The 15,623-nt window shown below is 35.9% G+C and overlaps 1 protein-coding gene across 9 annotated transcripts in view; it reads left to right on the top strand.

The window, feature by feature from the left end:
- The window catches only part of CEP128 (centrosomal protein 128), a 391,529-nt gene that overhangs the window by 74,375 nt on the left and 301,531 nt on the right, over nucleotides 1–15,623 (top strand). For 8 of the 9 annotated variants that reach the window (XM_032878542.1, XM_032878539.1, XM_032878538.1 and 5 more), the window contains 3 exons: nucleotides 3,141–3,227; nucleotides 5,800–5,874; nucleotides 7,431–7,563. In XM_032878542.1, the coding sequence (XP_032734433.1) occupies nucleotides 3,141–3,227; nucleotides 5,800–5,874; nucleotides 7,431–7,563 (295 nt within the window). The remainder of the gene's footprint in view (nucleotides 1–3,140; nucleotides 3,228–5,799; nucleotides 5,875–7,430; nucleotides 7,564–15,623) is intronic. The other variant, XM_032878540.1, reaches the window with a different exon arrangement.

Here is a 15,623-nt window from a genome sequence, read left to right as displayed (position 1 = left end):
TGCTAGAGGACATCTTCTCTGTAACAACCCCCCCACTCCCACCATGGAAAAGCCCAGGCTGGTTTATAGCTCAGTGAACACATATTGAAAAGATAACCAAATTGTTTAACTTATTTAAAACAAAATGGGGCTGGGTTGAGATGATGATGTTGAGGAGTGAAATAGTTCAAATTTTATGAAATGATTAAAAAATGTAACAACAACATATTTGTATCTTTTCATTCTCTTACACATGCCCATTGGCTGAGGAAAGCAGCATGGAAATCCACTTGCATTGGGTGGAAGTAGTCTGCCTTGATGTCTGCTACTTCTTTTTCATTTGATTGAAAAATCTCCAGGGTTTGTACAAGACCAGATGTCAGGTACAGCCATCTTTAGTTGTGAGACGTATGTCAAGACTCAAACCCCTGAAGTCTGGCTGTCATTTGGGTAATGAGGAGAACCCGGTATAGTTCCTTTAAAAGAGATTTAGGAACAGTCATGCCAAAAGGAAAAAGATGACTCAGAGAGGGTGCAAGAGGCTGAAGTGACTACCGTACACAATGCCTGGGGTTGTTAGTTCATCCGGGTTCATCACCTTCAGGTCCCACTTCTGACACCATATAATGTCAACCTGCAGGCCCTTTATAAGCCTGCAGTCAGTTTCAGGTTTCTAGGGTAGTCTCGTGCAAGTAAAATTTATAAACACATTCTGCCATGAATAGATTACAGCATATAGAGTTAAATATTATTACAAATTCCACGGATCTTACAAGAAAGGACAAATATCAAACATCTAAGTCATTTGATAACTACCTGAAAAGCAGTACAATTCAACTACTTGTACTCCACTTTCCCTCTTAATAAAATTGGCTTAGTGGTAACTTGTAGATTTATAAATGATATGGTTTGATGTGGTTTGAAATGTTGTGGTTTGAAATGATGTGGTTTGAAATGTTGGGGTTCAGAGCTGATGCCTAAAACAGAATTCTTGAGACATCTTCGATGCAAAAGGGTGTTGTTCGTTTGTTTGTTTTTTAAAGATTTTGTTTATTTATTTGGCAGAGCACAAGCAGGCGAGTAGCAGGTAGAGGGAGAGGGAGAAGCAGGCTCCCCGCTGAGCGAGGAGCCAGATGAGGGCCTGACTCCAGGACCTTGGGATCATGACCGGAGCTGAAGGCAGTCACCCAACCAACTGAGCCACCCAGGCACCCCAAAAGGGTGGTTTTATTAAAGTAGAGGGACAGAACTCATGGTAGAAAGAGCTGTACCAGGGTTATGAGGAGTGCCCAATTATATACTTTCAAATTGGGAGGAGGTTAAGGATGGCACAAGCCTCCAAGGTATTTTGGAGGCAGGTTTTCAGGGCCTTGAGGAGGCTAGCTATTGTTAGGAAGAGGTCATTTATTACTATTTAGTTAAAACTCAGTCATGAGACCCTTCAGATGTGTATCAGTGGGTCCTATGCTTGGAGGACGATTGCTAACATATATCTTGGGGGCTAGAGATAAAGGAATTTTTCAAGGGAATTTTTATATGTTAAAGTAGACTTCTAGGATCCTGGGGGTGAGGGTAATGTTAAGCAAAGATTGCCTTTTGCTCTTATCAAAGAGTTAACATTGAGGCATCTGGGTTCCTAAAGGAATGTCACTCTGCCTGTTGCAAGAACTTGTCAGTGGGCTGTAGGTAGTAAGCAAATCTAATTTTTTCTTTTGTGTTTGTTTCCCACATCATAAAGATTAAATGTATATGTTCAATGTATATGATGTATTTAATATATAAGAAGAAGAATGCTTGGACATAGTGAATGCTGTAAGTGTTATAATATTATTACTATACTCAAACCAAAATTATTTTTCATTTTGATGATGCCTCTCTGATTTTTTACTCAATTCCTTTTTATTAGAGTTGGAGCCATGGGAGAGGGAGCTGTAATTTCCTGACAGGAGGCCATGGTTATTTCATATGCATGTATATTAGTAGCTTCAGCATTGTGCCTGACACATAGTAAATGCATTTAGGAGTTATTTGTTGAATATGTAAGTTAAGGAAGTTGAATATGACTGATCATATTTACATCAAAAAAAGTTTTTTAAAAGACTTATTTATTTAATAGAGCACACATGAGGGTGGAAGGCAGGCAGAGGAAGAGGGAGAGAGAGAATTTCTAGCAGACTCCCTGCTGAGCACAGAGATCCAAGGCAGAGCTGGATCTCACCACCCTGAGGTCATGACTTGAGCAAAAATCAAGAATCAGATGCTTAACAGACTGAGCCACCCAGGTGCCTCTGCATCAAAATGGTTTTTAACACATTTGCTGTTTGTCTAAAAATCGTTTTTCTGTTGGGCACCATAGATCTTGTTGGGAGACCTCTGGCGTTTGGCTTTTCTCAATTTGGGTGTCCTCTGACCATATACCTTGCTAAGTCTAAATGTTAGAATTATCAAAATTTTTCTTAAAGAGAATGTCTTTTAAATGTCAAGAAAGTTTGCTGCAAGAATATATATATTTTTCCTTAAGTTTAATTTTGTTTTAATGTAGAGCGAGCCCAAAAACCCATTTTTCTGGTTACCCTTTGAAATTCGAATTTTCTTGAAGTTTCTTTTTCCATTTCATGAAGGAGAGACAAATATAGAAAAGAATGCTCTCTTTTCTCTTTGTGAGGAATGGTTTGAAGAGCCAGTTCTTTGTAGCAATAAAATATCATATATGTAATACATGTGCAACAATCATGTTTCTATCTTAAGATTTTTTTTTCAGAATTTGAAAAACTAGTGAGCTAATTTTTATTATGTCTAAATAGTTAAATAGATAATATGATTTTTATACATTATCTCACCTGGAAGTAAGCTTTGTTTCCAAGAGAACTGTTAGCTGTCTCTACTCCCTGAATGTGTAACAAAATACCCAAAGATGGGAGAAAGTGCAACTAAGTGGAAATTGATTAGAAAGATCAAGAAGTTGTTTATATTTGATATATAAAAATAAATATCACTGTGTTCTTAGGACTTCAGTGTATGAGAGGGTTGTAATTCCTTTGTATATGTTGTACAACTCATAATCATCATCTTCCCCCCTTTTCTTAATAAATCCTAATAGTGTCTTTCGGTTTTATGTGTATTTTGGAATAATATGTACTTTTTCGTATCTTTCCTTCTAGGCATTGAAGAAACAAGAAGCTAAAGCAGATGAAAATGAGGGAGTCATGAAAAATAAGATAAAACAGACTGAAACTGAGAAGAGTCAAGTAAGATTTTGAAAGTTATCTTTCAAAAGTAATGCTCTTTGAAATGGGGCCAGTGATACTTGTTGAGTGCCCTGAAAATTGTCCCTGATATCATCTATTAGAACACAGTGAAGCTTTATGTTTTGATAGGGAGTTGCTTGGTTTGATGGCTTGCTGTTCTCTGCTGCTTGCTCTGGGAAACATGTACAGGTCATTTGCTACCTTGTCAGTTGGCCACTCCCTTTCTAAGAGGGCAACTGAACTTTATCATTCCTTGCCAGGGAACATTTAGGGAGCTTGATTTTGTTGCAGGGTTATTTAGGAAAGATCTGTTGTTTAAAGGGTGGGTGTTTTGAATATATTCATTTTCATCATAGAAAATAGGTGCATTAAATATTAGGAACTTTTGACATATATTCATGTCTGTGAATCTATAGAGCCTACCATGTTAGAGTTAGGCTTTTAGAGGACAGCCAACTCTTCTCAGTTTGCAAATGAATAGATTTAAGGATGAGCCCAAGGTAACGTATGATAAAATGAAAATTTGCCCCTGATGTAATGTTCTTTGCTTTGTATCACTCTGTAAATCTACCTTACCTCCTTGATTTTTATTTCACCAACCTATGTCTAGTTAATTGATGCTTCCATGCTCCCATTATGGTAAGCAAGTCATGTCAGGCCATCATGCTTGCCCTTAAGGAGTTGAGGCTGCTGATACTATCCAGGGAGCATGACCAGTGTGGGCTTTGGTAGATTTTGAAAATATTTTAACTGAAGTGTGATTCCTTCCCTCTTTATTTCTCCAGGGAAACTAGAAGACAAGTGAGATAGTATTTTGTGTGGTTTCTGTGATTCTATATATACTTTACTTTTTTTTAGATTATGATATTTTATTGGCCACATGTATAATTTTTTTTAAAAAACCTATATAACCAAATTTCAAAAGTATTTTGAAATAGTTATGGATTCATAAGGCGTTGCAAGACAAAATGTAGAGAGAGGTCACATGTGCCCTTCAACCACTTTCCCTCAGTGGTAACATTTTGCATAACTGTCTTTCCATATCCAAACTGAGAAATTGATTTTGGTATAATCCACAGAATTTATGCAGTTTGCACCAACTTTATGTGCACTTGTTCATGTATGTGGTTCTATGAAGTTGTATCATGTATAGATTCATATTACTGTCTGCACAGGGACGATCCAGAACTACAGTGCCCCTCTGTGCTACTCTTCAATTGCCATAACTACCCCATGGACAATATTTAAAGGACTAATACATGGGTAGTAGTTTGGTCAAGTGAAATAATAACCTAGGATAATTATCACAAATCTAAGCACTTAATAACATCTTAATATAAATTTGTGGTTTCACAAAAGAGCCTTACTGTTAAAAGATGCAAACACGTCTGGCATATGTGATCTCAGGAATTTTAACAAATGTATGTCCAGTCTATAGGGGTGAAAAGTAATTAATTTCCCTTTACTCTTCCAGGTTCTTTGGCTGGTCTAATAATTAAGTTGACATAAAATAGATTAACAGGAGAAAAAAAAATCTGGTTTTGTATTTATAGGAGCTGCATAAAAATATGAGCTCAAAGGACGACAGGCAGTTGAGGCTTATATACCATTTTGAGTTGAGGAAATGGGATAGAGGGTCTTGGGCTTCAAAGGAGTGAAAGACAAATCACAGGAAGAGGAGAAGAGCAAATGTTTGGTAAACAAATGTTTGCCTTGTTTCACAGATAAGTCTATCATATATAAAAACTTACCTTTGTAATAGCACTCTTTCTAGTACAGACTCTCTCTCTAAATTCTTTAATGCAATTAAGGGATAAGTAAAAAGCTTTTCCTGAGTCTTTTGGGTCTTGATTCTCTTCAGCTCAAAAAAATCCTTACACCAAAGAGGCATGTCTGGGGCAGGACAGAGAGGGTGGTGGAATATTCCTCTCCCCTTCACATCATTATATTTTCAATTTGTAGTAAGCTAGGCACATGCACACTTTTCAGGTGTTTGGTCATCTAACTAGCACATTTTCTGTGAATATTTATCTTATGATTATATTATTAAGGAAATCTTAAGTGTCTTTAATTTTAGGAATGTCGTGAATAATGGGAAATATATTAGGAATGTTGGAATATTAAGAATATACAAAATCACCAGTTGGATGAAATATACTTTAGTCATGGGGTCCTTCAAGTTTTATTCTAATTCAGTTCATATGACATTACATGTACCAAAGGACAAAATTGCTTTGGAATTTAGATTACAATGATTTAGAACTAGAAAGAATCTCGGAGACTGTCTAATATAAAGTCCTTATCTTAGAGATGACAGAAAGGAGACTTAAGGAAAAGAGTGTCATAGTTGAGATGGAACTGACCCCCTGAGGTCTCGTCTGGTTCACTTCTTGTTATGCAAATAACTTTTTCATGGAGACATTGATGTTTTGATAGCAAGATATTTTTTCATATTAGCTGTAAATATCTTCTGAAAAATTCTCCAGTTTTCTCCTCTTAAACTATGCCCATAATAATTTAGTTATTTTCTGCTCCACTGGATATTTTTCTTTATCCTTTGTTGAAACTTTAGCTTGAACAGGAATTAGAGGTATCCCGAAGGTTATTGAATCAGTCAGAAGGCAGCAGAGAAACACTTCTGCATCAGGTAAGTCTATGCAAGCTATGATAATCTGCTTTTAAATTAAATCAGGATTGAGTCTCCTTTTCTGTTAAATGTCTTTGTGAAAGGTAGAAAAAACCCACGAAGGTCTAGAATTTTTTTTTTCTCCTAAGGAATGTATATTAAAACACATAAGCAAAGGATGAAATCCTTTCAGGATGAGTCAGAACAAGCTGGTACAAAACACGGACCAAGTTCCCACTGTGCTAGTGTGTCTTGCTGATTGCTGCTCCAATTTAGGATTTCTCTCTCTTAGCATAACCAGTGTAAAAATGAGAGTGGATGTGTAAGATAAAATTTTCCCAGGGGCTTAATTTTATTCAAGGAGGCATTGGAGAGTGAAGGAAGAAATAAAATACATGAAACAGACCTTTACATATTCAAGTTACTTTGCACTATCTTATATTTATGTTTTCAAGATGCTACCTGTCCCTTTTAACCAAAGATAAAGCTTAATTTTAAAGCATAACATTTTGTAACCCATTAGCCTATAATGAGAGTTTGGTGCTTCTGCTATTTAAACCTCAGTAACTTACATACATATATTGGATAAGGGCATATAGGTTTCTAACTGCCTCTCTGCCTGTGTTTAATATAAACCGCACTCCTACCTTTCTCTGTTCTGAGGTGTGGCTTACATAACTCGCTATGTAGTCTGCTAGGTAGGCAAAGATGTCAGGCATCATAGATGCTTAAACATTTTGACAATTAGTGCTGAAAATTCACCATATTACCTTTTTTGCAAAACCTTTAAAAATGTTCACTGGCTTTGTTCTGCAGCCATTCATACAAAGTCTGAACTTTCATTTTTGAAAGTTTATATTTGTAGCCCTTTCCACTCTAATTTTTTTTTTCCTGAACTCTGACTTGCGGTGATTTCTGATCTCATCTTTTGAAGTAAAGTTTACTGTGTAAAGGTTGTCATTGTGACTTTAACTGAGTCTTTTTGAGACTCCTAATTTGTTTAATGGTTCCTGGGGACATATCTGAAATGTGCTAGGCAATTTGCTAGTTTTTAGAAACAGAGATGAATGACATAGTCACTGACCTCAAGGAGTTTATGGTTTATTCAGCAGCATTTATTTCTTATTTTGAACAGTACTTTGATGTTAAAATATGCTAAATTGTGATCTTTTCACTTGAGTTTATCAATAGATAGACCATATTCATAGAGAAGGAGTGAAAAGTAGAAAAACAGTTATGGGGGTGCTTGGGTTAATAGTAGTAGAGTGGACTGAGTTCACAATAAAGGATTTTTTTTCCCCTTTGGTGTCAAATTCTTTGTCTCAGTAGAAACAGAAGGGGAAAAGACATTCATTCTTTGTGGAAGGAATGGGAGGAGTAAAGAAATAGAGCAAGAGACTATTCCACTGTGCTTGGCATAACAAGGAGATTAACTTGGCTTCAACTTGGGCTGACAATAGCCCGTTAGAAGTAATATTTTTCCCTAGAAAAATAATTTGAAATAATTTGTAAGTTCAGTTATTCTTTTCCTGCATTTAAAACTGATAGAAGTGTCATTTTTGACTGTATGTATTTAGGTGGAAGAGCTCCGTACACAACTTATGAAAGCAGAAGGTGATCGAAAAGGTTTACAACCTCAAGTATCTCAGATGTCCAAGCAACAGTTGAACCTTCAGGATGAACAAGGAGATGACTGGAGGTTTAGGAGAGGTATAATTCTGATTTGTAAATGTGTGGGTTTTTTTTTTTTAAATCTTTCTTTAATACTTCCCATTTTCAGAATTGCATTTCATACATTGTGCTCTCATCATCTTATTTCTTGATCTAAAACAAAGTTATTCAATAAGCTAATCATAATTTAGCATCGATATTTTTTCAGACCTTATCTTTTAGATTTGTGTTTATAGCAGTATTGAGCAGAAGGTACTGAAATTATTCTCTTTGCCCCCTGTTCCACACATGCGTAGCCTCCCCTATGATCAAATTCCTCTCACTGGAAGTATGTTTGTTATAACTGATGTGTACGTACCCTTGACATATCATTGTCATTTGAAGTCCATCGTTTGCATTAGGATTCATTCTTGGTGTTGTGTATTCTGTGGGATAGGGCAATGTATAAATGAAATTTAGGGACCATTACAGTATCATAGAGTAATTTCCCTGTCTTAAAATTCCCTTGTGCTCCACTTTTTCATCCCCCTCTCCCCTCTAACCACTGGCAACCAGATCTTTCTACTGTTACCATAGTTTTGCCTTTTCCAGAATCTAATAGAGTTGAATCATACAGTGTTTCAGATTGGCTTCTTTCATTATAATATATCTTTAAGCTTCCTCCATGTCTTTTCATGGCTTGGTAGTTCTGTCTCTCTCCCTCTTTTTTTTTTTTTTTTTTTTTTTTGGCATTGTCTGAACGTACCACAGTTTATTTATCTATTCACCTACTGAAGACCACTTGGTTGCTTCCAAATTTTGGCAATTATGAGTAAAGTTGCTATAAACCAAACATCCGTATATAAGTTTTTGTACGGACAGAAGTTTTCATTTACTTTGAGTAAATACCAAAGAACATGATTGCTGGATTGTATGGTCAGAGTTTATTTAGTTTTGTAAGAATCCTTCAAACTGTCTTTCAAAGTGGCTGTATCATTTCTTCATTCCCACCAGCAATGAATGAGAGTTCCTGTTGTTCCACATTTTTGTCAGTATTTGCAGTTGTTAAGTGTTCTGGATTTTGGCTAATCTAATAGGTTTGTAATAGTATCTTTTTATTTATTTATGTATGTATGTATATATGTATGTATGTATTTGACAGAGAGAGACACAGTGAGGAGTGGGAGCAGGGGGAGTAGGAGAGGGAGAGGTTGTGGGAGAAGGAGAAGCAGGCTTCCCTCTGAGCAGGGAGTCCAATGTGCGCTCAGGGCCGAGATCATGACCTGAGCCGAAGGCTGACGCTTAAGGACTGAGCCACCCAGGTTCCCCTGGTATCTTGTTTTAATTTACATTTCCCTGATGACATATGATGTGGAGCATCTTTTATTATGCATATTTTTCACCTGTATATCTTCTTCAATGAGATATTCATTAAGGTCTTTGGCTCATTTTATAGTTGGTTGGCTTCTTGTTGAATTTTAAGAGTCCTCTTGATATTTTAGATAACAGCCTATGTCTTTGCAAATAATTTCTCAGTCTGTAGCTTGTCTTTTCATTCTCTTGACTGTGTCTTTTGCAGAACTGAGAAGTTTTAATTTTAATGAAGTTCAGGTTATCAGTTATTTCTTTCATGGGTGATAATTCTGCTCTTCTACCTGAAAAGTCATCATCAGACTCAAGGTCATCCACAACTTTGCCTGTCTTCTAAAAGTTTTGTAATTTTGTGTTTTATATTTGGGTCTGCGATCCATTTTGAATTAACTCCTGTAAAAGGAATTCTTATTTCCATGCCCAGAATTCTGTATCTAGATTTTTTTTTTTTTTTTTTTTTTGCATGTGGGTGTCCAGTTGTTCAGCCCTATTTGTTGAAAACATTTTCTCTACTGTATTGTCTTTGCTACTTTGTCAGAGATCAGTTGACTGCTTTGATGTTGGTTTATCTCTGGGCCTCTGTTCTGTTTCATTGATGTATTTGTCTATTTTTTGTTGTTGTTGTTCTTACTACACTCTTGATTATTGTAGCGTTATGGTATGTCTTGAAGTTGGGTAGTGTTAGTCTTCCAGCTTTGTCCTTCTCCTTCGTATTGCATTGGCTGTTCTGGATCCTTCACCTCTCCATATATTTTTAGGATTAGTTTGTTGATATTTACAAAATAACTTGCTGGGATTTTGATTGGGATTGCGTTGAATATGTAGATCAGGCTGGGAAGAACTGACATTTGGCAGCATTGTGTCTTCCTATCCATGAACATGAACTGTCTCTCCATTTATTTCCATGATTTCTTTCATCAGAGTTTTATAGTTTTTGTCATACAGATTTTGTTAAATTTACATTTAAGTATTTTCTTTGGATGCAAATGTAAATGGTATTATGTTTTTAATTTCAGACTTAACTTGTTCATTGCTGATATTAACATCCAATTTTAATCTCTCTTCTGCTTTATTTTTAAACACATTTCAGACATATTTATCTCATGGGGGCTTTCTCCTAGAAAGAGCCAGCAAAGCTAGTAGTGGAATTTTTTCTAGCTGCTTATTTCCATGCCTAAATGTGTGTGTGTACTTCTCCTTGTACTTAAATTGGAAGTATCCCTACCTATGTTTTCATTTTCTTTTATCCCAATATGAAATATATACAATTAAAATTGAGATCCTGTCTTTTTTGTGATCAAGATCTGTGACAGAAATTAATCATCTGGCAAAAGTGGTTATGAACCATATGACCGGCTTTTTCTTATGTAGATTAAGAATATTTTGTGTTCGAGAAATATTAGAATACCTTTTTAGTGGTGGTATTCATTTAGGTTGTGGAATTTAATGAGTCTAGATGTATTTCTTTTTGGAAGTTTACTTGTAACAGAAATAGTAATATTGAAATTTTATAATGGTTTCTAATAGACTAGTGCAGATTGCTCAGCTTATAAATTATTTCCATAAGGAAGCTTCCTACTCAAATATCTGAATTATTGGAGAAACTCTTGTGAGCATTTGGTGTACTATCAAAATCAGGAAAGATAAATATTTTCTCAGATTCCCCACACATAACTCAGTATGTTGCCTAAGTTAGAATTTCCACATTGCTAGAAAATATTCACTAGGCAAATTCTGGCATACCTATCCTAACATAATTGCATGCCATTAAGTTCACTTAAGTTTCATGTGATATAACTGAAATATATTTTGACATCAAATATTTTAAAATTTATTTTTAAAAGTAAAATCCCAAGTTTTTTGATTATTCATCAAATTTTCATAGAGATGCACATAAGACTTATGTAACACTTAACACTTATTTTGTTTTGAAAAAGACTGTGGTACATTTGTTACATGTTTTCTTTCCTTATAAAAAATCTAGTTATTCTTGGTGTAAGTCTTTGAAGACTAGAAGAATGTCACTTTCCTTAACTACTTACAAGGTTTAAAAATATCTGGAAGGTCTCATATCAATATGATAATGAACTTCTTCACCTTCTCTTAATGTTCTAAAATTTTCATCTTTATGAATACCTGTATTTTTTTTTTTTTTTTTTTTGAATCTGCATAAGAAATCACACTCGTAGTCACTCTGATTTCTGTTTGTTCCTCCACTGGTTGCAAAGTAACTTCCACATCTGTTTTTTTTTTTTTTTTTTTTATAATTTTATTTTTTATAAACATATATATATATATATATTTTTTCCCCCAGGGGTACAGGTCTGTGAATCTCCACGTTTACAAACTTCACAGCACTCACCATAGCACATACCCTACCCAATGTCCATAACCCCCCCCCAACCCCCCTCTGCCCAGCAACCCTCAGTTTGTTTTGTGAGATTAAGAGTCACTTATGGTTTGTCTCCCTCCCAATCCCAACTTGTTTCATTTACTCTTCTCCTACCACATTAACCCCCCATGTTGCATCTCCTCTCCCTCATATCAGGGAGATCATATGATAGTTGTCTTTCTCCGATTGACTTATTTCGCTAAGCATGATACCCTCTAGTTCCATCCAAGTTGTCGCAAATGGCAAGATTTCATTTCTTTTGATGGCTGCATAGTATTCCATTGTATATATATACCACATCTTCTTTATCCATTCGTCTGTTGATGGACATCTAGGTTCTTTCCATAGTTTGGCTATTGTAGACATTGCTGCTATAAACATTCGGGTGCACGTGCCCCTTCGGATCACTACGTTTGTATCTTTAGGGTAAATACCCAGCAGTGCAATTGCTGGGTCATAGGGTAGTTCTATTTTCAACATTTTGAGGAACCTCCATGCTGTTTTCCAGAGTGGTTGCACCAGCTTGCATTCCCACCAACAATGTAGGAGGGTTCCCCTCTCTCCGCATCCTCGCCAGCATCTGTCATTTCCGGACTTGTTGATTTTAGCCATTCTGACTGGTGTGAGGTGGTATCTCATTGTGGTTTTGATTTGTATTTCCCTGATGCCGAGTGATATGGAGCACTTTTTCATGTGTCTGTCCACATCTGTTTTTATTTATTTATTTATTATTATTTTTTAAAGATTTTATTTATTTATTTGACAGACAGAGATCACAAGTAGGCAGAGAGGTAGGCAGAGAGAGAGAGGAGGAAGCAGTCTCCCCACTGAGCAGAGAGCCCGATGCGGGGCTCGATCCCAGGACCCTGAGACCATGACCTGAGCTGAAGGCAGAGGCTTTAACCCACTGAGCCACCCAGGCACCCCCCACATCTGTTTTTAAAATTGACTTTGCTGGGGCACCCAGGTGGCTCAGTCAGTTAGTCTTCCTTTGGCTCAGGTCATGATCCCAGGGTCCTAGGATCTAGCCCTGCATTGGGCTGCCTGCTCTACGGGGAGTCTGCTTCTCCCACTGCCACTCCCCCTGCTTGTTCTCTCTCTCTCTCTCTCTCTCTCTCTCTCAGATAAATAAATCTTTGAAAAAATAAAAAATGAAATTGACCTTACTTCACTAGTAGTCTTTTGAGTCAAAGTCAAAGGAATCATGCTATTACTTTTCTTAACTTGATCCCAGTTTTTTCCTCTTGCTTCTTGGAACTCTTTAACTGACTTCCATGTTTCTACTCTTTCCTGGTTCTTCTGAGTTTGAATCTTTTCTGTTTTGAATCTTTTGATTAGTTTTGAATCGTTTGAATCTTTTCTGTTTGTTTACAGCTTGTCTTTTAAATGCTGGGTGTTGTCTAGAATCATCTTTATGGGGTTTCTCACTTAATATTTCTCCCTAGAGGTTGTTATTTAAATCTTATGGTTTAGCTGTCACCTGTAATGAAATCTTAAGTCCACTAATTTTTAGCCCCCCAGTTGGAGTCTCTCATTGGACATCTCTATGTGCTATTCCACAGAATGCACCAGTCAACAGATCCTTTCCTCAAAAACTGTTTTTATTTCCTGTTTCAGTTTGTGCCACCATCCTTTATCCAAATAGCCAAGACTTGCTTACAAAGAACATCAGAAATTATTCCTTCTCTCCTCCGTTTGCTTCGTCCTTGCCTATTTATAGATCTTGGTATTTCTTGAATTTGGCGCATCTTCTTTTTTATTCCCACTGTTCCAGTTTAGGCATGCTTTGTCTCCTTTGTATTACTCTCTTAACTTATTCTGGTTCCTCTGTGATCTGTCTTTGATACTGCTGCTACTAAAGGGGTGCTTTCTAAGCCACAAACCATTCATGTCACTCTTTAAAAAAATTTTTTTTTTATAAAAATATATTGTAGTATTAGCCCCAGGAGTAGGTCTGTGAATCGCCGGGTTTACACACTTCATAGCACTCACCATAGCACATACCCTCCCCAACGTCCATAACTCCACCACCCTCTTCCTACCCTCCTCCCCCTGGCCCCCCTCAGTTTGTTTTGTGACATTAAGAGTCTCTTATGGTTTGTCTCCCTCCCGATCCCATCTTGTTTCATTTGTTCTTTTCCTACCCCCCCAGACTCCCCCACGTTGCATCTCTACTTCCTCATATCAGGGATATCATATGATAGTTATTTTTCTCCAGTCCATTCATGTTACTCTTGCTTAAAACCTTTTGCTGTACGTTATTGAGCTCTTACTATATATACAGCATTTTTCTATTCATTAGTTCTTAGACCTTCAGTTCTAAGTTCTAAGAACTACACTATAAGAAGGGTACTAGTCTTATTCTCATTTGAATGAGTTAGGGAAAAAAAAAAAAAGACTGAAGAACAAAGAGATTGCCTAAGGTCATCATTCAGGGAAGTAACAGACCTGAATCTTTTTCTCCCCAAACCTGAATTCTGAACTGCTATGCTGTACTTACCCATCATGTTTGTAGCAAGTGTTCTTCAAAGTGAAGTGTGTGAGACAATCCTTTGGGTGTGAGAGGAGAGTGTTTGTGACACAATATTTTTTTATATCTTACGTTTTGAGTATTTTAATTTTGCTAAATGTTTCATTATATATGTATGTATGTGTGCCTAAGTATATATTTATATATATCCATACTATTTTATGTGCATCTAGATTATGAAACTTATCAAATTACTATGTTTCTACATTAAACATGTTTCACAAATTATGTATATGTATTTATACATGTATTCATATGTATTAATATCTCCATATTTTGTATAATATATCTTCCTATTACTTTGTAGATACTCTAATATATATCCTGAAATATATGTCTATATATTAAGATAGACACTCTAAGGATATATATTATATGCACACATATATGCCTATTTATACCTATCTAAATATAAAATTTACAATATGTATTTGTAAAATGAATAAATACTTTTACACATAAACAAATATGCCTATTTTCAGGTTCAAAACTGAGCAGGACTTTGCAGAGTACGGCCCAAGGGTCAAATCCAGACTTGTAAATAAGCTTTATTGGAATACAGCTGTTCCCATTCATTTATTCACTGTCTAGGTTACTTGCGCAATGCAACGGCAGAGTTGAGTAGTTGTGACAGAGATCATAAGGCTAAAATATTTACCATCTGACCGTTTACAGAAAATATGTGCTAACTCCTAGTCTATAAGATAATTTCTAAGCTCCCTAGCAATGTGTAAACACCTTGCTCACTGTCCCTCTTCCTTCCCTCATATGTGGTAGCTATGTGGAAGTGCTGAGTGCAATTATCTGAAAACTAAATCCAGTATTGTACCTCTGTGCCTTATGCTGCTTCCTTTCCCTGAATTATCACCCCAGCTCCCCATCTCCTTTGCTTGGTGACATTGTGTATGAATTCCTTAAATCTAACTTACTTTCTATGTCTTTCTACCTGAGTTTTTCATCAAGATAGAGTTAATCACTCTATCCTTTGTACTATTTCTGTATGATAACTGTATCTATAAAATATCTGTATAGTATCTGTCATTGCTTTTATCATGCTATTAAAATGCCTATGTATTTTCCACCCATGTATGTCCATGATGTACAATTTTGAACACTTTGGTATCTAAGTTCACATGTGTCTTATGAATGATGTGTAAATTTAATTTGCTAGTGTTTCCTTCTTTTCCTTTCCTGGAAAGGAAACTAGTAGAAAAACAGTTAAATTGATAACACATGTTCCAATTTTTGGCATCTTAGACTTAAGGATGTGGTTTATATATCTTATTTCTATTCTTAGAGTGTAAGGTTATTGAGAAAAGGTTTTTGTGTAATTTATGTTTGAAGAAGATGATATTACAGTGTCCTGTGCATCACAGACCAAGTATGTTGAATTAAATACTAAGTCTGTCTGTATTGTTCAGTGATATAATTTCAGGCGGTAGTCTCCAGAATTAGTAAGTTAGTTAGTGATCATACACAGAGATTTAACAGTATCATTTGTTTCTTTTGCAAGAAAGAATTATTTTGTGTGTGAACTTCAGTAACTTTCAGCTAATGTATAACTTAAGTGAACATTCTTTTAGTATTTGTGTGTTAGAATTTGAAGGTAGAGATTTAATGAAAGCCAAAGGAAAAATATGTAGGATTTTCCTGAGCTCAATTGTACTAGAAATCCGATAACATTTCAAGTTTTAGTATCAACATAGAATAATATTGGATAACACATCAGTGTATATATTTTAGAATACTGAGTGAGACTTGAAACAATAGGCTGGCAAATTCTGAAAAGTCTGTTGAGTGACAGTGTTAATAAGTGGGTTATGTTAG

This window comes from Lontra canadensis, unplaced genomic scaffold (genome assembly GCF_010015895.1).
Source record: "Lontra canadensis isolate GAN:19392208 unplaced genomic scaffold, GSC_riverotter_1.0 scaffold64, whole genome shotgun sequence".
Classification (NCBI taxonomy): domain Eukaryota; kingdom Metazoa; phylum Chordata; class Mammalia; order Carnivora; family Mustelidae; genus Lontra; species Lontra canadensis.
Note: the sequence above shows the minus strand (reverse complement) of the source record. Positions and strands in the feature narration are given on the sequence as shown.